General features: G+C 38.5%; 2 protein-coding genes and 1 long non-coding RNA gene across 6 annotated transcripts in view; 1 reads left to right on the forward strand and 2 right to left on the reverse strand.

Moving 5' to 3' along the window:
• The first annotated feature begins 1,555 nt into the window (after nt 1-1,555).
• Nucleotides 1,556-13,175, forward strand: mpl (MPL proto-oncogene, thrombopoietin receptor). Of its 3 annotated transcripts, XM_037768845.1 has the most exons (13): nt 1,556-2,656; nt 2,803-2,872; nt 3,022-3,142; nt 4,316-4,496; nt 5,332-5,489; nt 6,070-6,217; nt 6,356-6,470; nt 6,571-6,740; nt 9,083-9,225; nt 9,869-10,028; nt 10,555-10,636; nt 10,806-10,893; nt 11,247-13,175. In XM_037768845.1, the coding sequence occupies exons 4-13, from the start codon at nt 4,343-4,345 to the stop codon at nt 11,715-11,717; spliced, it is 1,689 nt and encodes a 562-aa protein (XP_037624773.1). In that variant the 5' UTR covers nt 1,556-2,656; nt 2,803-2,872; nt 3,022-3,142; nt 4,316-4,342; the 3' UTR covers nt 11,718-13,175. The 3 variants fall into 3 exon arrangements, with proteins under 3 accessions (XP_037624773.1, XP_037624772.1, XP_037624774.1); XM_037768844.1 differs by lacking the exon at nt 2,803-2,872; XM_037768846.1 differs by lacking the exon at nt 2,803-2,872 and having other exon boundaries at nt 4,330-4,496.
• Nucleotides 9,074-9,862, reverse strand: LOC119487818. Its single transcript, XR_005206799.1, has 2 exons — nt 9,575-9,862; nt 9,074-9,295 (listed from the first exon to the last, which is right to left on the reverse strand). It is a non-coding gene; the product is annotated as an uncharacterized LOC119487818 (long non-coding RNA).
• Nucleotides 13,176-13,915: 740 nt separating the features above from the next.
• ddah1 (dimethylarginine dimethylaminohydrolase 1) overlaps nt 13,916-22,634 on the reverse strand; it is a 92,954-nt gene continuing 84,235 nt past the window's right edge. For both annotated transcript variants that reach the window (XM_037769702.1, XM_037769703.1), the window contains exons 6-7: nt 21,899-22,042; nt 13,916-16,414 (exon numbers count right to left, since the gene is read on the reverse strand). In XM_037769702.1, coding sequence (XP_037625630.1) covers nt 16,298-16,414; nt 21,899-22,042 — 261 coding nt within the window. In that variant the 3' untranslated portion in view covers nt 13,916-16,297. The remainder of the gene's footprint in view (nt 16,415-21,898; nt 22,043-22,634) is intronic.

Below are 22,634 nucleotides of genomic sequence, written 5' to 3' on the forward strand. Positions count from 1 at the left end.
CGCAGTCCTGAGTATATTGTTGCAAGACTTTTCAGTCTGAGCAGACCTGAGGCCTGTACTACGAAGCGATTTCAACATACCCAGGGTATCTTCTCGTTATCTGGCTTCACTAACCCTAACAACCGAGATCATGCTAAGCGGTCCTATGACGCTGGTTATCAACTCGGTAAATCAACCCATGGTTTCTCAGTCTGGCTACGAGCGCGTTCACATGAACAGGGCGGTGTTTGCAGCATCTGACCAATCACAGACACGGACAAGTCCACAGACTTGCAGACAGACATTTTACAAAAAGTAAACTAATTTATATGAGACAAATACGAAGAAATTAAACACATAATCCAAGCTGTAGGGACCTCACGAGACAAAGAGCCTTGGCCTACATGGGAAACCAGAGACCTGATCACAGCAGGGGACCTAACTGCCCAGCTCTTAAAATGTCGCATCTACATGTGAAATTTCATTTTGAACCCAAACAAGGACCCCCATTGGATGAGGCTAACAGGAAATGGGGTGGGGTCTTTCCGGTGAAACGCCCACTATTCTCACAGGAGATATAGGCACGCTCACCTGAATCTCAGCCCTTTCCACTGCGACTCACGTTGCTGCAGGAGGTACCCAACGCTGCGGCGTTCACCTAAAGACCGAGCCACATTTTCTGACCTCGCTGGACGAGTTAAGATAATGTTGTGTCCATCAGACTTTGATCCACATCCCTGCAGAAGGAAGACTACAGCCCGGCTTCACCAAGGAAGCCGAGGACAACCGTTCTTCATCAAAGGAAACGAGCGCACCGCCTTTTCCTTTATTTCTGGCTGCTTTCCCCTCCGCTGCCACACGGAGGTCCAGCCCGCCGGTCATCAGACGTCCAGACCACCATACCTATAGAAGGAAGACCCGGATCCGCGTCCTTCACCAAGGAAGAGACGATCGCCCCGTCGTCTTCACATCAGCTGCTTCCATCCGCTGCCACACGGAGAGCCAGCCCTGCCGTTCTTCCCCCACTGACGAGCATCATAACGGCCCGTTATTGTCCGAGCCAGCGCGACGCCGCCGGACCAACTAACGACGATATACTCCACTATCGCTCCGAAGAAGCAATATATAAGAAAATATACTCGTCTAGATATAAATAGTTTTGAAATGTATAATGGATGACTGGATTACACCTAATCATGCCCAGTGATAACAGTGAGGCGTGTATGATTATTCCAACCCTCTTTCAGCTGCGTCCCCCCTCTCAGGTGGTGTGAAACGGACTCAAGAGGAAGTTAAAAATTAAGTATAAAAATATAATTGAAAGTGGTAAGCATCCACCGCATACAGCTAGCTGTCCTTCCTGCATTTGTTAGTTTAAACTGTGTTGTTTTTAGCCTGGATTATGACTTAAACTTCTTCATATGTGTGTAATATGACCATATGATCCACGCACTCAGCTCTGATTGGTCAGTAGGCGGTGCTTTCATACGAGTTGATGTCTTATCTGGAACATAACCTGCTCCGGAGCAGGTTAGGTGTTCAGCATAAGTTACCATGGCGATCTACCCCGGTAAGAAGTGATCCAGCTTCGTAGGACGGAAAACCCAGAGTTAACCCTGAAGTTACCTCGCTAACGCCAAATCCTGCTTCGTAGTACAGGCCTCTGGGCCCTGTTCTACTCAGTACTTCAGAGATGGCTTAAAAGTGACCCAGAGCTGTTGTCAGAGAAAAAAGTTCTTATATATATTATATTTACGGTAAACTTGGATCATGACCAAGACCTTTCAAGGTGAAACTCTCTGTATGTTCACCAGTCATTTTGAGATGCAAATGACTCTTTTTCCATAGAGAAATATTGATATAATCTTGATTTTAGATGAAAACATGTCAAATATTATAAATCATCATCTGTTGGTGTGATTATCACAAATTACTTCACAACAAAATACAAGAGACTATACAAAATAAAATCACGTCATTTTTAATGGGAATGTGTCATTTAACCACTAAACTACATGTAACGTACTTTCATACATTTTAAACACTTGGAATGAAACAATTAATGTTTGATAAATTGGGGTCAGGAGGCTGAGAAAGGGTCTGGTGTATGAGGACACCAAAGGACTTGTGAAGCACACCACATCATCTGTACTGACAGTTTTCCACTCCTAGATTTCCTGAAGTCCATTGTTTTTTAAATTGAGCATTGTATTTAGAGTAAGGTCCATCCAGATGATGGACTGAAACATGTACTAGGTTTCATCAGCAGTAGCATCTCCTGTTTGTTGTTTAATTTGGAGTGATTGAGAGTAAACATACATTATATATTTATTTAGTTTCAGTTAACAAACTGCCTTTTTTAGTGCTCACTTCCACTGTACACAAAGCACGCTTCCTGCTCTGAGCACAACTCTCTAAGCCAACCCCTCAGCACTGCTCAACCCTACCCACCATGCCTACTCAAAACCATGCTATGACAGATGACGCACACAATGCACTTACACAACCGTGCCGTGTTAGTTAAAGTGCCATGGTGGTTTAGGATACATAATACCTCAATCTACCATGAATTTGCCATGCGGGTGGGAGATGCTCCTTATTAGCTTGTGGATACAAGTGGGCTTTGTGCCTGGGATACATTACAAGGATGGAACTGTCAATCATCTGTCAAGGGAAGGTAGGGCTATTAACCAATTTAAATTCAGTACTATTTCTTTCCAATGAAAATATTGACTGTTAACTACATGATAAAGAGCCCACAAAGTCCCAAAATATATTGTTTTTTTAAAAGTCTTGTGAGAACAAAATGTTAATATATTGTAGGTAGGAGGTAGACGTATATCTGTATGTCCTGGCAGTGAATGGGTCCCACATAACATCTTGTTTCCACAAGGTGACAGTTTTTTTTGCACAACAAAAAATCTTAATCTGAAACACAAACTTGTTGCCACAATATATCTTGTTTCAGAAGTTAAAAAATACCACGTTGTTTGACTTTGGGGGTCATGTGCTCATGTGTTCTGTTTGTCATTTCTGGAGCAGATGTTTTGCTCTTAAAGGATGAGCAGGATCCCAAATGTTTCACCCGGACAGGAGAGGATTTCACCTGCTTCTTTGAGACCACAGAAAACAGGACTTATGATTTACTCTACAAGGATGAAGGGTATGTTTATAGACAGTAAATCTATTTTGTTTTGTATATTAAGGAACCTTAAAGTGTCTTAAATCATATAAACATTACTTTCCCTCAAAATTCTCTGAATCATATTGTTAGGAATTGTTCATACTTTTGGCATGCTACTATTTATTTAATGTTATATGTTGTTGTTATTAGTATTACTGTGAACTTTAAGTGTCCTATAGTCATTGGCTTCTCCACCTTGTATTCCACAAGAATACAGGTCAAGGGGAAACTTCATAAACCCATATAAAGGAAAAGAAAACTTAAAGGTACAATTGATAACATTCAGCCACTAGATGTCGCATTCGCCCTCCCCCGTTCCACTGTGTTTACTTCACAACAAGTGGTTGCCAGTTCGTTGCACAACCTGCATATTTTATGGTCGAGTAGAATGACTCAGACAGACAGTCACATCAAGTGATGACTCTTTCATGGTAGGGTAATTCCAAGATTGCTTCTCTCCCTCTCCCTCATGGAAGGCTGATGCCTTTCAGGCTCCCAACTTGGTTTGTTTGGTTTGCTTAAACTTATTTATCCTCCATGTTACAGGTATCTTAGGTTAGCACTATAGTTTCACAGCACCCATCACCCACACCTCACAACTGACTACTGACTTTACACCCTTATTGACTTTATTTTTCTTCAGTTGAATTATCTTTAATAAATTTACTTGCTTATTTAAACGGTTACTGTGTGGAGATCCCTTTTTGTTATGTTCCTGAACGAGCTGGGCATAACACATAGTTTTACAATGTTTTCCCATATGTTGTCATTTGTGAAAAGACCAAAAATGAACACTGTAAGCGGACTACTTGAATACTACAAGCCTTTTAATCCTTAGAAATGGTTGCTGTATAACGCTTGGTAATGTAAATCAACCGTCACACATAATCACAATCATTACACAGTAACATACATTACATACATGAAATTTGACTTATGCATTAAACCCATCCTAAGCATGTAGGAGCAGTGGGCTGCTGTATATGCCCGGAGAATATCAACCAAATCCTCGTATGTTATTTTTTTCACTTACACACGTATTTTACTTCCTCTATTAGTCACCTGTAAAGCACTTTGAACTACCCTTACCTGTGTGAAAGATGCTGTACAAAATAGTTTGATAGATTGATTGATTAACATATACCACAATGTCTGTGTTTGTCCAGAGAGAAATATGAAATGTCTGTCCAGAGAACAGAAGAGGGAACCTTCCTCCATTTCTACTCATTTCCTACGACGGATGTTTTCATGTATGTGGAAACACACCTTGAAGTGGTGGAGCACAACACCAACACCAGCCTCTACAACCGGACTGTCTCTGTGGAGGACCACGGTAAGACATTTTTCTTTTTTGCAATATTTACTTCCTAAACAAACAAATAAAATCTATCACCATGTTGCTCCACCTCTTCTGGTGATAGTGTTGCTGTAATTCATGATTCCCATTTGCATTTACACTCGAAAAACATGACTAGTTTCTCATCAATTGAGATACTCTATCCAGGGGTCTTCTTTCCCTTTATGTTATCCTATATCGAGAGAGGAGACGTCCTCTTCACAAAAGTCTCGATCCTCCAAATTTACAAATGTGTGAATAATTTGGATGATGAATGAAATATGAAACACTTTTGCAAACTTGTCTACTCATTTAAAATACTTGCTTTTGTTTAATCTTCTTTCTTTTTTTAAAATGAAATAAATATCTATAAATAGACAAATATTATTTGTCCAGCCTTACCATCAAAGGGGCAGATTTACTGTACCTTTATTTCAAGCATGTTTAGGTGTTTTAATGCACGCTCATGTGAGTGATCGAGGATTTTCCATATGGTGAATATAATTTTGCATCTCTCTCTTGCATCCTGGTTTAGAGGACCAAAGACCCAAAGAAGAGATACAAGAGAGGAGGCATGTTAGCTAAATAGAAAGCAGCAAAACATAAGAAGCAAGGTTAGCTTATTGTGGGTATCCCCAGATGGACCCATGCAGGCAGAATGGAAGACTTTAGTCCCTCCAGTGTGTCCTGGGTCTTAACTTCTGTCAATAAGGTCATGCACAGAGAACGACAGGGGGCATCCTCACCTGTTGCCTGAAAACCAGTAAATCATTTTCACCAATGGATTCTTTAGTGTGTTTTCCTTATTTTCCCATCACATTTTTGTCTCTAGTTCTCCTCGATCCCCCCTTCAGTGTGTCGTTACACCAAAATGACCAAGCAGGACAGCTGAAGGTTTCATGGCACACAAAGGTCTCGAAAAACTGGAAAGCTGATGTGATGTTTAGGATTCGATACTCCTCCAAGGGACTGGGAGAGAAGACAATAGAGGTACACACATACATACAACTCTTCAATAAATCCATTAGATTATGTGTCTAAAATGACTCTGAAATCAAATTCACTACTGTTTGTGAGCATAAGGACAGTTTTTATATAATTTAAGTATTGGTATGCCCAGCATGCAAGTTAGCATGATGGGCTTGTGTCTATACTGACTTTTGTGTTTCTACAGCATCTGTTAATTATGGAGCCCTGAAACTGAGAAACTGTTTCAGTCAAGTCAAAAGTATAACTGAATACATCTGTGAATAATAGGTGTAAATATTTGTAAAATAATTAAAATGGAGTATAAAAATAAGTTTTAGACTTTTTTCTTAAACCTCTAAATACATTGGTAAAATGTATTTAGAGGTTTGTTTTGTATTGGGTGAGACTGATTCAATAATTCGCATTTGTTTATTTTCTTCTCTGCCAAAAGTGTATTACACAAAACTTTGTAGATTAGGCTATATGTATATTTTTGTGTTTTTTGTTCATTCATTGTACAATGGGTGAAAAAAGCTAAATGAATAATATATAAGATTTAACAATATTATTCATTTAACTTTTGTGTTTGTGATTTCAACAGGCAAAGGAGGGCGACATACTACTCGACTCTCTGGGACCAGGGGAGGAGGTTGAGGTTCAGGTCACTGTCAAATGTGCCTTAAATCCAAATGCAGGACACTGGAGCAGCTGGTCACACCCTGTGCGAGCTGTTGTTCCCCAATATGCAGGTGTGTCTAAATGAGAAAAGAGTTTGAATGTCTGAGTGGGTGACAAAGTAATTGCTATCCATAGCTCAGCTTCTCATCCCGTGAACTCTTCTGTCACAGATGCAATACATGAATGCAAAATGTTTTTCTCTTTTTCAGATGATATTTCACTAACCTGCTACACCTCTGACCTGCAAAATATCACCTGCCAGTGGAATGGGAGCAGATATGGTGAAGAGAATGAGTACAAGCTTTTATATAAGATGGATCGCAGGTACATTACTTACATTACTTACATTACTACATTACTAATACCCCCTAAACAAACTGATGTCCACTTTATTCGGCTGTAATTTGATGTGGTGATATTACAGTGAAGCTTTGGGCTGGACAGAATGGACCGAGTGTCTCACTGACAGGGACTTGACTGAACTGTGCCATTTCCATGGAGATGAGTCCAGGAAATTCAGGGTCAAGCTCAGCAGCACTTCAGCTCCACTCAGCAGAAACTTCTATACTCAAGAGTTCACTCTCAACAAGAGTAGTATGAGATTTTCCTTCCTCCTTTTTTTGTTCCTTTGGATTTGTTATCTGTATTTCTTTAACTTCCTGTTTAACTTGATTTAAATTCTTACTTCATAGTAGAGTATGTTGAAAATGTCATAAAAAATCACAATATAATATGTTGGAAAAAATGTCATAAAAAGTCAAGGTATAGTATGTCGAAAACAATGTCATAGTATGGTATCTCGAAAAAAATAAGTCATTGTATATTATGAAAAAAAGTTAAAAAAAAACAACCTCATAGTATGGTATGTTGAGAAAAAAGTCATATGAATTGATAAAAGTTTTTTAAAAAGTCATAGTATCTCAAAAAATGTCACGAAAAGAATCATAGTATAGTAGTCATCATAAGTCATCATATTTTATGTAAAAGTTATATTATAGTATGTCTAAAAATTTCACGAAAAAGTCATATGTCAAAAAAAGGTCATAGTAAAGTATGTTGTAAAACAGTCACATAGTATTTCGAAAGAAGTCATTAAAAGTCACAGTATTGTACATCGAAAAAAGTTTTTAAAAAAAGTCTTAATATAGTATGTCAAAAAAAATGTTCTAGTAAAGTATGTTGAAAAATATGATAGTATAGTATGTAAAAAAAAGTCATAGTTTAGTGTGTCGAAAAAAGTCAAAAAATGTCACAGTATAGTATGATGAAAAAAGTAGAAAAAAGTCAAGGTAAAGTAGTTTGAAAAAAGTTCATAGTATAGTATTTGGAAAATAGTCAAAAAAGTCATAGTGTAGTATGTCATAAAAAAAATTCTTAGTATAGTATTTTGAAAAAATATCATAGTATAGTAGGTCAAAAACTTTTCGAGATATTATACTATGACTTTATCATAAAATGTTTTGACAAACTATACTATGACTTTTTTTCGACATACTATACTATGACTTTTTTTTATGTCTTAAGTTATGTCTTAACAAAAATGAATGAAAGTCATAATATAGTATATAAAAAAATAGTCATAGTATAGTATGTCGAAAAAATTTATGAAAAGTCATAGTATAGTATGTCGAAAAAATGTGATCGCATAGTATGTTGAAAAAAAATCATAGTATAGTACCTCAAAAAATGTCATAGTATGGTATTTTGAAAAAGGTCTCAGTATAGAATGTCGAAAAACGTCGAAAAAAGTCAAAATATAGTATGTCGAGAAAAGTAAAACAAAAGTCATAGTATAGTATGTAAAAAAAAAGTTATAGTATAGTATGTTGAAAAAAAATCATAGTTGAGTATGTCTAAAAATTCTAATAAGTCATAGTATACTATGTTGAAATAAAAGTCATATTATAGTATGTCGAAAAAGGTTGAAAAAAGTCTTAGTATAACATGTCGAAAAAAAAGTCTGGTATAGTATGTCAAAAAATTCAAAAAAGTCATAGAATAGTATATCGAAAAAAGTAAAAAAAATCGATTAGTATAGTATGTCGAAAAAATAAAAAAAATGTCATAGCATAGTATGTAAAAAAAAAGTCATAGTATCGTATGATGAAAAAAATAAAAAAAAGTCAATGTAAAGTATTTTGAAAAAAGTTCATAGTATAGTATTTGGAAAATAGTCAAAAAAAGTCATAGTATAGTATGTCAAAAAAAGTCATAGTATAGTATGTCGAAAAAAGCCAAAAAATGTCATAGTATAGTATGTAAAATAAAATAAATTATAGTATAGTATGTCAAAAAAAGGCCAATAATGTCATAATATAGTATGTCGAAAAAAGTAGAAAAAAAGTCATAGTATGTAAAAAAAAAAAAGTCATAGTATAGTATGTCGAAAAAATGTGATCGCATAGTATGTTGAAAAAAGATCATAGTATAGTACCTCAAAAAATGTCATAGTATGGTATTTTGAAAAAGGTCTCAGTATAGAATGTCGAAAAAAGTCAAAATATAGTATGTCGAAAAAAGTAAAAAAAAGTCATAGTATAGTATGTAAAAAAAAAAGTTATAGTATAGCATGTTGAAAAAAAATCATAGTTGAGTATGTCTAAAAATTCTAATAAGTCATAGTATACTATGTTGAAATAAAAGTCATATTATAGTATGTCGAAAAAAGTTGAAAAAAGTCTTAGTATAACATGTCGAAAAAAAAGTCTGGTATAGTATGTCAAAAAATTCAAAAAGTCATAGAATAGTATATCGAAAAAAGTAAAAAAAATCGATTAGTATAGTATGTCGAAAAAAGTCAAAAGATTTCATAGCATAGTATGTAAAAAAAAGTCATAGTATCGTATGTTCAAAAAGTGAAGAAGAGTCATATTGAAAAGACCAGTGTAACCACAGCCTTTGCCTACTGACAAATTGTTGGTCTTTTGTTTTTTTAGTCAAAACAAACCCACCACGTCATCTGAGAGGAGCATTGGAGAAAGACAAGTTATGCTTGAGATGGGAAGCTCCTCTTCCGTCTCTGTCGAGTCACTTGCAGTATGAAGTCGGCTATCAGATCAGAGGGGGTGAAGCATGGATGGTAAGATGTGATTTACGGCCACACAGTTTTATGTTTTTCTCTTTGTATACTTTTTAATGGTTAAGTTACCCTGGGGCCATATAAGGACTTTTTGTTTCTGAAGTACTCATTGCAAACATTTTGCAATTCTTCATACCTTTCAGATTCCTGCAACATTCTTTGCATTAGTTAACTTAAAGTAGTATGTTTAGAATTTTATGTAAATATGGTATCTTTAGATTTATTCTGATATTCAGCCTAAGTTTTTGTTTGTAGACAAATAATGGGCATGGCTGGTTATGCTACAGCAGAGTATCACTATCACGATATTACCACAAAAAAGGGAATATTCAATTATACATACAGTGACAAATTCAGAGTAAAAAAACAGCAATATGAGCCATCACATTTGTTTAACGCTGGATGTTGCAAGATAATTTAATGTGCAAAAATACGAGGGTATGCAAAAATATTTGTGCAAATGCAACAGTTTTCAGGGAATGAAAAACAATTGCATTAAACGGCAGTATTGCGAAGGAACACATTTATATTTCAACAGAAATGCAAAAGCTTTTGTGAGAGAATGCAAAAGGAGTGCATCATAATTACAATTGCCATTTAATGAATTTACAATTAAATGTCAAATCGACTTTTTTGTCCCCAGACGGTGTCCCTAAAGGGTCCTGAGACTGGCACATGTCTCGAGGTTCCAACAGGTAGCCAGTACAGTGTTAAGTTCAGGGCTAAACCTAATGGGTACATTTATTCCGGCTACTGGAGTGACTGGTCAGATGTGCTTACTGGTGACACCCCCGCTGACGTAGGTAAGCTCACACTGAGACTGACAAAAGTCAGTGTAAAACACCTTTATTTATTTATTTATTCGGTAATCCCCATTGGTTTGTATAAAAATCACAAGATAAAGCTGCAAAATTGAACCAAATGTGATGCAGTGGATTAGTTGATTCTTAGCCTGTTATTTTGTAAGAACTTCAACAAGCAGTTTATTCAAATTTGGTTGTGTGATAACGATTGTAGCAGTGTATAAAATGCAACGTTGTGCCTTGATATACTGTTGCAAACAGACTCCTGCAGATAAATGTATTATTGGAAGTTAGACAGTGTACATGAGTCTTTTCTTTTGTGTACATGTTTCTGCTTTTTATCCGCTCATCCCTCTCCTACGCACCTCTCATGAAATAGATTTGTGAAATGTTCTTCTGGTTTGTGCCTTGATATATATATATATATAATATATATAAACATTATAGACCTTTGAAATGCAGTTCTTTGTTACTCTAACTAAATAAAACTATACAAACCTTAATGCAATATAAATTACATTTACAGGCACGTTGCTCGTGCTGTGTATCCCTGTATTGATGCTGATAATTGCCATCATCCTCATCTCCCTGTTTTCCACTTACCACAGGTAGGACCGTTTATTCCAACTCAGATTGTAATCAGTCATTTTTAGGATTACATACAGAAAAAAAATCCAAAAATGTTTTTAAATTTCTGACATTTTATATTTTAGAAGTCATTATAATCACTTACTATTCTTCACTGTTTTTTGTTTTCGTCTTTGTCTGTTTTTATAGTAAACTCAAGCTGTATTTTTGGCCGCCGGTCCCAAACCTTGACAAAGTCCTACAAGGTTTTCTGACAGAGGTCAACGGACCGAGATGGGTAAATTATTTACTGACAGAATTTACCATAATACATGATACATGCACAATTATTTTACACACAATTATATAGCGTCCCATTACACAAAACTGTGAAACCTTTTTTTCAGTGGAAAAATAGATTTTGGCCATGACTAATTTAGCCAAATAGATACAATATAAATATAAAAGTAGATATAGATTCTATTTATAAATGTATAGATTCAAATATCAAATAGGAAATAGGTAAAACACAAGTAATATAATATAAATTGAGAGTGATAGAGTCTAGTTTACACTCAATTCCAGCCCTTTTAAATGTTTTGTCAGTGTCAGTCATCGTCACGATGTTCAAAATTTGTGCTCACACTACAGAATCCTCCAATAACAGCAAAGCAGTGGTCTGACGAAAACACGTCATCTGTGGTGGAGATTGTGTCTAAAGACGAGGTTTCAAGATTGCGGAAACTACAAGAGGGATCCACCCAGCTCCTGTCACCAGAAAGAAACTCCTGTAGCGGAGAACAGGCAGATGGAAGCCGTGGGACTGAAGTCTTTCCCGACTATGTGGCTCTGAACAAAGACAGTGTCATTCTTTGCCCAAAAGGAAACAACTATGTCTCCGAGGAGGTTGGAGAGAAAGAAGGCCAGGGGGTGAGTGCTGAGCTCCTCCAAACATGTCAGCCTTACTGCACTGATGGCTCAGTCTGTATCCCACCCTGCTTAGCCAGTGACTTTCTTAACCATTCCTACTTCCCTCTGGCTGAGCCTGCAGACAGGTTCGACTGCAAGGTCAATGCTGCAAGAGGGCCAGGCAACCTCTATACTAATTTCCCCTGTAGCTAAATGTGCAGTACAACAAGTGTACCTTGTTTCCACTGGTGTATATTACATGTATACACTTTCTTATAATACATAAGAACTCAAGGATTAATGCAACCTGTGTCTTAAACAAAGGTGTGTTACCATGTAGTCACAGTATAATGGGGATTCGTTGTGATCATGGCATCGTCTCTCTTAGAATTTCTGTTAAATGCCATGAGTACACCACAGATTTGAACATAAAATACCTATCATATAACTATCATATAACATATCTATGATTGTTGAAGATATCTAGGCATATTGTAATTATACATTACTTTATATTTGTAATAGTATATAATACTGCTGTATTTTTATGTCCACTAGAGGGGACAGTAGATCACAAGATACTTTGTGAGACTGCAAGAAATGACCCAGGAAGACTGTATTGTATGGTACCTGTTAACAATAACACCAAGTTGTACTGTTCTATGCTAAGAGTAACTAGGACAAAAAAGTGAAGGAAAAAAATGTAAAAAGGAGGTGCCCTGAGGGATTGGGACTATCACACAAGGTGACAGTTTTGAGTGTGTACTCCTTTCTTTATTATTAGGCATTTTAATGCAATTTTTTTCTAAAAGTTTACATTTATCAATTTTGTTTATTTTATTACTATTCTAAATTATCGGAATAACCACCGGTATTTGTTTTTTTTTTAATCTTTTTCATTGCCATTGTTTGTTTTATACTCATTTCTATTTGTGAAAAAGTGTGTGAGAAAACACAATTTGTCCCCATTTCATACAAATTTAACCACATGCTTGTTTAGTCTTTACTTCGCCATAATACCATGAACTGTAACTTGCATACACATGCTATTCCAGGTTTGTTTGTGTTCGGTAGTAAGTTTGGTTACAGAGCATATTCCATTTTTTGGTTAAATTAAAACACGGGCCAGCATTGTTAAGTTTAGTAAAGTAAATCATTTTTCTTTCTCTCCTACTCACCACACCCACCATGTGCTCCACAGACATAAGGAGGAGGTAACCAACCACCTCCTTCCTTCATGCACTGAGTGACATCATCAGTGATGTCACCGGCGTAGACCAAGCGAGGGTGTATTGTGATCAATTTAACCATGGCTGCAAATATATGCTATGTAGGGATGTGTGTGAAAGTGTTTTAGTACTAAGTTAGTGGGAATTACCTACTTCATTAGCTTTTTAGAGAAAGGTGTGGGTTTCCTGTGAGAATGGTACAGCCTGCTGCTGATTGACTCTTGGTGATTAAAGGGACTATATAAGCATTTGTTTTGGGGGAATGATGTCAGCGTGTAGCTGTGTGCACATGAAGATTGGTTTCTATAAGTTGTTTTATCATGAGTTGAGGTATATTCAGTTAAAGCAGAGTTAACAGTTTGTTTCTTTTGTTTGTATATATTTTTGTTACACGTGTAGTATGATGGCACTGTAAATAAAACACCTTTTTTTCACAACTGGACAAAGTTGTACAAAGTACATATTTCTTGTGGATTTCTTAACAAGTTTAAAAAAGTTCCTCAGAATCTGACTTGAGGTCGAGGAGGCTGAGACGGATGTGAGGTGTAACCAAAACTCCTCTCCTGACATAGATGACGACGACGAAAGGAATTTTCTATGAAACAGCCGCACCAAGCTTTTAGTTCATTATGCATTACATTATAACTTGAGGGTTTGTATTTCTGGCAATAAACATTGAAATGCTTTTTTTTTCCAGTTGCATTTTCTGTGAAGGCAACCATTTGGACTGTCATGGGTACATACTACTACTACTACCACTATATTATAGGAGACTCAAGCATTTTTTAACTGAGCAGCTTGCTGGACAGCAGCCTTTCTTGCCTCCAACCAAACACTGTGCCTGGATACACACCTTATTTCAGTCTGTCGTACATTTTTAGTGTCACTAGGTGGTAGCAGAGATCAATGGGCAGAGTTGTCACTGCCAGTCCTTACTGAGACAAAGCTGGTTGTTCTACACCACTAAAAGTTAGATTTTGGTTCAGGTTTGTATTTTATCTCACCTGATGAAGCCTTGTGGTATAACCCTCAAGGACACGGTTGGTATATACCAACCGTGTCCTTGAGGGTTATATCTGTACATGTATTGTCAAAAGCTTGTTAAACAAATTAAAATGAAATTACAGATCCACAACTGGGGCTAATTTTAACCTGAATTTTAAAAAAAGAAACACAACACAGTTCAATGCTAGATGTTAATTTATTACACAAAGTAGACGAAAGGCTCAATTTAAGATGATTCAAATAATTGTTACTCACAACTTGTATGAGACCTCAGTTGGAACAAGGGCAATCACAACATCATGACTAATGTGATGAGTAAGGGGATTAGTAAGAGGATAAATAAGTCAGCACACATTTTCAGGAGCAGTTACTCACAGACAGGCTTGCCAGCCAGGAGCCACAAAATGTATTTAACGTTCTGATTTGAAATCAGCGATAGGAAAAGGTTAAGTACCAATGGGTGATTTGGAGCAATGTGAGAGGATCAAATCCTCTGATTGACATTGGACTAATGTTCAGACAGTGTATGACCAGTCCTGTCTAGCTCAGCCTCCTGGAGTAACTGCGTGAGAATCAGAACTGGAAGCTCTGCAACTATGCTATCACCCTGCATCCAGCCAGCCGCCTCCTGTAAAATATACTACTAGTGTCACACTTTAATGGCAGGCCATCACATCTACAGTGCTCGCCAGACTGTATGATACTAGCCCATAAATTAGTCCAGATCGTCTATGAGGCAATAGCAGAGGGTGGGAGAGAGTGAGACAGAGAAAGTTTAAGAGAGTCAGTGTTTACTGGTGTACAAGCCTCTCCTCCCAACAGGAATTCTTTCCCTGTTTCATCACTGCCCACTTGCCCATACACAAACGTCTACAGAGGGAGGCTGAATCATCTCCTGATGTCATTTCCTCAACTTTCACTTACAATCACATTGAGAAAAAGCATGGTTTCACATATGGCGGGCTTTAACGTGTATACAGCATATAGTGTATGTACAGTATACACGTTTACATACACTATGTTGTCATAGCTACAGGCCTCAAACATTAATTCAGCAGCAACAGAGATAAGGCCACCAAAACAGAGCTCCTCATCAACATCCCCTAAGCTCCTGTTTGCAGCTACCATTGTGAACACACATGGAAACACACCAAACAGTTAGCTCGTTCTGCATGCTGAGTGCAAACTCTCTCACTGCAGTCACATTTGGCGGAACAGACATCGGTCTCACAGCATGCTCTGAGTCAGTTTTCGAGTAAAAACTGCCAGACAGGAAAAAAAAACTAAAAACAGTGTAATCAACAACACAGGCAGAACCAATGGAGTGAGAAAACTGCAGTGCCTTCAGAATCATTCAGCAAGAGAGAAGTCATTGGTCTCCCATGCAGACATGGTACATTAAGAGGAGCAGAGGTGTTCTGTTGGAATTAATAATCTTATAATAATGAAATATTTCCCACACCGTCAGCTTTTATCTGTCGTCTGTAGGGTTGGCACAGATTAATACGTTTGCATCCCCACATGAATCTAAACAAAGGCTCACCAGGAGGGATGCCAAATTGCTAAAATGAAATGGCCACAGATGGTCCTTGTAGAATAACAGGCTACTCTTAGCTTCTTCTCTAGCTGGTGGCAATGATTGAGATCAGTCAAAAATCGTCTCCAGTACGGTACGATCAATATCAATGATTACTAAGTAATAGTCGTGAAAAGTAAGAGCACCTCAGGTCTCAATGGCAGTACTTCTATCAATCATAATATCATCACAACAGTGCGATCATACCAAAAGCTCATATCTCCAGAAGGCTTTTCAAGAACTGTATTTTCAATATGAGAAATCAAAACAACCTAATAGTTCAGCACGGTCGCACGAAAAGGCGTATGAATGACACGACGCGTGTAATATTCACGCCTCGGCGAGGCAAAACGTGACACTGACATGCTATCCTCTGGTGGACAGGCGGGTCTATTACATGCTTTGGCGTGATACCAGGTTGAATAGTCAGATCTATATGGCCATGCAATTCATAAAATATAGATTTGTATGTTAGTGGTTTTGAAATTTACTCAGAACCAACTGTAAAGAATCAGCAATAATTTATTATTAATAATTTATATGTTTCCTCCAAAATACAGTTGTTGAAAAATTAATAAGAAATTGAGTCCCATTTGCATTATTATATAACCAAACACAACTAAATTAAATCACATGTAAAGTGGTGCATGTACACAGGACAAACCGACTGTATACATTTTCCACTGAAGTTGCCTGTTAGTGATGTAATTCATAAACCTGCAGTGTAATGTTGTAAAACTAAACTTTTCAATGGCACAAAAAAAAATGATTTATCAAACAGATCCATCTGGTTTTGTTGGTCCAACAAAAACAATTTAACGATTTCTCTGAAAGGGTTGTAAATCAAACAGTATAAGTAAGGATTGGTTTACACACGAGCAGTAGGGGCTCAGCAGGGTTAAAGGGGGCAGGGGGGCTAAACATGGCACAAGGTCTACTCCACCTCTGATCTGGGATCAGATTCATTACAATCAAAATTTAAATCAGATGTTGGCCTTCTTGTTGATGAGCACAGAGCAGCATGTGAGGGCTCCATCCAGTTTGCACTTCTCCGAGTTAGACACGGGGATCAACATGTGGTCCTTCAACTTCTCGAACACCTGCGGAACACACAGACAAGGCGGTCATTGGAAAAACTGCCATCCTGTTTGTAGATTATTCTGTTAAGAACTTATTGAAAGTTATTATAAAATTATGTCGACTGAGAAAAATGGGAGAAACATGTTTTAATACTATGATATAATTGGGAATCAAGGACCTCCCCTTCTACATAAAAAAAAAAAAGCAAATACAAAATAGTTATCGTCATGACAACAGCTGTTCCTGCTCTGCCTCCCGACTCTGCCCCTGGGTACCACATCTGTGAGCCAGTGTTACAAGTATTGACCAGCCGGCACTACAACAAGACCTTTAGAAAAGGCTAAAGTACAGCTCAGCTGGCAGTAGTTAAACTGAAAGGGAGAACTTATGCAACACTTAAGTTTGTTTACTCGACTTGTCAACTTGTAATGTTCTGTCATATAAAAGTCTTTCAGAGGGACACAAAATGTGAAGTAGGAGAACAAGCATTCAAAAATGTTTCCTGGTCTCCCGGCAAAATATATAAAAAAGATGGGAGTGAGAACTATTACGACATTCTCAAAAGACCCTCGTAAAGAAGTGTGTCACCCTGTGGACATTTTCCAGAAGAAAACCAGTGTTTTCCTACCACATGTCCAAACCAGGATATTTTTCTCTTTAAACTCTCATTTCAACCCTGCTGTGATACTGAGCGAGGCCTTGCGGCACAGCCAGCGGGACCAGCTAAACAAATTCTTACCTCATGATGCAATATGGCTGACGAAGCCTCTGGTGATCCAAATGCCGTGTTTAAAGACGCCGCTCTCATGTGCCTCATAATTCTTGATTTTTCTCTACCCAAAACAGTGTGTGTAATGTGGGCAGGAGTACTCCTTAAGTCATTTAAACAATGGCTCTCCACCATCATACTCTTCTGTAACAGCACTATACCACTAAAAAATATGGTGTTAACCTGCAGTAGGCAGAATGTTAATAATAACCTTTCTGCATATTGTAATTCAAATGTTCTGAGAGAAAACTAGACTTCTGCATCTCCTCATGGCTCTGTTTTCAAGCTTTAAAAAATCTAGCCCGTGACGGGAGACTTTGGCCAATCACAGGTCATTTCATATTGGCTGTTCAGTCAACGGAGGCAGTTGTCAATCACAAGCGAACTCCGATCAAACGGTCAAACTAGGCAGCGCTGATCAAATATGAATCAATATTCTGTTACTGTAATGCCTATTTCTCGCCTCAAATGTTTTCAGAAACATCTTGTAGTGGACGTTTTAGCTGTAAAATGAGAAAGTTTGCTTCGGCTGGTGGGCGGTGCTTGGTATTTCCTCAACTGATCTCAACATGCCTGCCGGGTCACAAACTTTCTCATTGTACAGCTAAACAGTACACTACAAGATGTGTCTGAAAACATTTGAGGCGAGAAATAGGCATTACAGAATATTGATTCATATTTGATCAGTGCTGCCTAGTTTGACTGTTAGATTGGAGTTTACGAGTGATTGACAGCTGCTCAGAGACGGCAAGACTCCTGCTGGGATCTGATTGGTTGTTTCCCTCCGGTCTGTGAAATCTTGCAGATGCCATTAGGAGCACCGGAGGACACAGAGGCACATTATTTTTTTCAGATTACCTGTCTCATCCACTACTGTCTAGTGACCGTTTTATAAAAATAACTTTTCCATTTTCATACAGCTGTCAATCATATTTGCTCCAATTCTACCCACTGCAGCTGTAATGCATATTTCTATACATTTTTGTATAACATACAAACACAAGTATTGGATAAATAAAAATCTGGACCTGATGGCACTAGATGAGTTAAGGGATCACCAAAGTTATTACGGTTCATCCTAAGGGCAACATGAATGTATGTATGTACTCTACTCTAGAAGGTAACCCACAATTAGGGAAAGTCTTGCGAGACGGTTAAAGGTTAGGTATTTACCTCAAACGGGTCGTGGGGCAGCGAGTCTCGCAAGAGTTTTTGCAAGTTTCCGCAATTTGCTGGTTACCTTCTAGACACGACCCAAATTTAATGGCAATCCATCTAACAGTAGAGACAGTTCACTAAAAAAAACAAAAAATGTCAACATCATAGTGACACTATAGGAAAAGTAACCACAGTCAGACAGAAACGTCCTTTGGAGAACATGAACATCCGTCTGGCAATTCACCCTTGTTGAGATATTTCAGTCTGAGTGAAAGTTTTGCACCGACCAAGCGACACCGCATGACTACAGGGTCAAGGAAGGTTGTGTTTTTGCATAACTCCCCCAAAACACCATTAAATCCCCTGCCGTTTATAGCATCTCCACATCCAAATGGTCTTTTTTTTTTTTTTACATTTCCAGCCGAGTTCTAATTACTGCGGTTGATATTTATATGTTGGGTCGGAGGGTGGCATGGTCCCACACAGCAGGAGCTGCTATGTTTCACTAGGCCTTTTGTCTGCTTAGTTTCTTTATCTCCAAACCGAGCCCTCCAGAGCCGTCGCCACTGCTAACCATTAAAGATGCCCCGTCTCCACCCCCTCCGACCTCCACCAATCCTCTCTCATGACCCCCTGCCTTTGTTAATGTGGAACTCTTATGTAACTTCACAAGCAAACTAAAAATAGACCGGAGATTAGGACAGACGATGTTTAGAGTTGGAAAGCAGTAGAAGTCTTGCAGAGTGTCTCTGTGATTGTGCAGAGAAATCTCTACACCTCATTGGAGGAACAAGCAACGAGTTCCCTGGGGAAACATGTACCAACTGCGGACTTATTGTACAGCAAGGCATGATTGGTAACTCTCAACTATGTGCTATTCATATTTTTTCCATAAGCTACAATTCCTTAAACACAGGTTTGGACCAAAAATGGGTTCCAGGCCAATTTCTGGTGGGTTTGAACATTACAGAGGAAACTGGATCATGGAACAAACATACATTCCTCAAATATTGCTCCAAATGATCCGTTATAAGGTGCCTCCAAAAGCAGGAAGCGCAATATACACAAATAGATTTTTATTATGCTCAAGTTGATTTCCCTCAGTTAATCTTCCTGGAAAAAAAAACGAGCCTTCGCCGTAGTTGTAAGTCCAAAGACGTATAATTTTGTGAATTCTTCCCTCTAAAAATAGCTGGCGGAGGTAGGGGTTTTAACCACAGAGTACATTTTGAGGTCTAAGCACTGTCTCTGCAGATTGTAGGTTCTGGGTTCGATCTTGTGAGAATCCTTTTGACTTGTTGTGATGTGGAGTGACCCCAAAGCATCTAAATAACACGGTTACTGCTCAGCCTTTCCAAACCCCGAGCAGACAAAGTGAGACAATAACATGTCATTCACGGTGAACTGCAGTGGAAAACAACACGCAAGTGTCATGAGTGAAAGGCAAAATTTGAATGATGTGTTTGCAAGTAGGTCACTGTATGTCTGAAAGAAATTTAAGAAAGGTTGTGGTTATACGTGTTCATGCAGTGATGGTGTGTGCTGTGAGACACCGCCGATGAGTTCAGCCAGGTATGTCGGGCCAGCGTACAGCACTTAGCAGTTTAACAAAGAACACATGCTATAAGGATTGTTCTTAAGAGGGCACTCAGAGCAACTCTTCAACCTTTCTTTGAAATTACTCTCATCCCTATATATTTCTTTTGGCGTTTCCCTTATGAGATCCTGAAATAGTGCCAACTTGGCAATCATAAGTAGAAAAAGACAATTTTCTATCTAACACCAAGCCATTTTGCTTTGATCAGTGCAGTCAGGGAAGCATTTCTTTTTTTATTTCAGATATATTTTTGGCATTTTGCCGTTATTTTACAGTAGACCTTAGACCACTAGGACATGTGGACACCAAATATTAATTTTAAGTGCAAGGAAGTAAGTATAATTATGTAGTTTGCTAGTTTGTATATGAAGTAATTTAAGACACTAAAACCTGCATTATTGATTTTTTTTGGTCCACTGGCATCCCAACAAGCCGTAAATATCACACTGATATACTATCGCCTTATTCAGTTCATATGACAAATACATACAAACAGTGGCTTATTTACACATCCAGCAGATACGGAGCAATATTTGCATTCATTTTGGAGTTGTGTTTTTCTTCACCTGACGAATGTAAGTCCAACATTCACTTTCCTTTTAGCTCTGGTTTGGTCTCCAACTGCTCTCGAGGGAATTGTCTGTCTCTTTAGCAGCTAAATGCTACTACTACTACTATGTTCACCAGCTGGCTGCTAACTTTGTCTGCTTATTAATGCTGTGTAGGAGGCATACATTGGGGTTTATCAATGGAGGAGTGGCTGCTGCGTCTGGAAACAACACTGACGAGAGCGGTGAGACAGAACCAAAACAGTGAAGTTGTGGTTGTAAAATAAAAACAACGAGCTGAATAACTCTAAAACGCTCTGTGGAGCTGGGGGAAACTGCATAGTCAGGTGATAATTCTCTGTGTGTTCGACATGACAAGTGACCGCTTTCACATACACATAATCATTTGATAGTTGGCCTCTCCTCTATGGCTCAACGAGCCGAGAAGGAGAGAGAGAGTAGCGATGGTCAATAGAGTGAATGAAGAGAGGGAGCGGCATTAGTGAGAACAAAGCAGTGAATCAGAAATAAAACGTTAATTTCTGATTGTTACTTTCTAAAGCACAAATAAACACACCCACACTTCCGCAAAACCCTGCGGGAAGGTGCCGATTTGCCGGATTTTGAATGAATGCGCTGTTATTGGCTGGGGGTAACACCCCCACGTAGGGCCCAAAGGCTGTTTGTAGATGCCCAGAAACATCCTGAACACAGCAAAAAAAAGAAAAAAAGAGAAAATACAGGCAGAGGTTCAGCGTCTCTGCAGAAACAGACACCACCACACACTTCTAGTGGATCATAAGTGATGATTGAGGGGGATTATTTTTGTATCAGTCTATACATTGTTGTTGTTTTTTTAGGAAATTCCTGCATATTATACCTTTAAAGGGCCAGTGTAACATTTAGGGGGATCTATTGGCTGAAATGTAATATAATATAAATAAGTATGTTTTCTTTAGTGTATAATCACCTGGAAATATGAACTGAGTTTTCGTTACCTTAGAATGAGCTGTTTATATCTACATACGGAGTGGGTCCTCTTCACAGAGTCTGCTATCTTGCGCCGCCATGTTTCTACAGCAGCCCAGAATAGACAAACCAAACACTGGCTCTAAAAGGTCACTTCACATAAAACTACAGGTTCCTTCATTATAAAACACAGTGCTGGATGTGGTTGACCTGCGGCGGTCTGTGTAAAACTACCACATACTGCAGGGTTTCCCTCTCCGGCCAGTTGTTTATCTCAGAGGTCTGGACGGGATTCAGAGCAACAAAAGCAAGCGCTCATTAAATTGAAGCCACTAAACCAGTCTGGTTGTCCTGATGGCGTTTCTTCCTCCCAAAGGTGTAACCTCAGGATTGTAAATGAATGTGTGATTGTGTGCATGAGATAAAGTTACTGTGTGTGGACGTGAAATGAGCTGAGCATTACCTTCACGCTCTCTGGATACTCCTCTGCTGTGGGGTGCAGAAGCACATGTCCCTTATTAGGCAGGTTCATGTAGATGCAGTTGGCAGCTAGGTCGTCAGGCACCGTCAGTTTGTCATAGCGATGGTCACTCATTTGCTGCATGATCTACACACACAGATATGAAACAGATGGGAAATAGACATTTAGGTAAACTAACGACGTTTTGTGGAGTCCAAATGACTTTCAGAGAAACAGACAGAAAACAATTCAGACTATAAGACACTTCCAGTCAGAACAAGGCCACAATACCAAAGGCAGCACCACATCTTTCTGCTGGCCAAACCACTCTCGGGGCCTGGGGGTGGGGGGCTTAATGGAGAACACAGAAGCAGACAGACATTCTTTCTCAGCAGATGTCATGTTATTTATGTAATCTGAAGGAGTTGAAAGTGGGACAGGCGGTGGGAGGAGAGAGGCTGAGATGACGCCCGTTGCCAAGTGGAAGTCGGGGGGTGAGGATGTTATGACCAGAGGAGAGGCAGGTGCCTCTTAATGTTTATGAGCAGAACATCTGCGGACGGATACCTCAGAGACGAGTAGGGGAGGGGAGGTGGAAAGCGAGTTTAAAAAAAAATTCAAAGCATCAACATTCAGAAAAGATATTTTGAGAGGTGAGATTTTTTTCCCAGATACAGACCTCCTCTGTGCTTTCTACTGTTCCTCTTTCTGTCATCGTCTTTAATCGTGGGGAGGATGA

The sequence above is a fragment of the Sebastes umbrosus genome, chromosome 5 (genome assembly GCF_015220745.1).
Source record: "Sebastes umbrosus isolate fSebUmb1 chromosome 5, fSebUmb1.pri, whole genome shotgun sequence".
In the NCBI taxonomy this organism is placed as follows: domain Eukaryota; kingdom Metazoa; phylum Chordata; class Actinopteri; order Perciformes; family Sebastidae; genus Sebastes; species Sebastes umbrosus.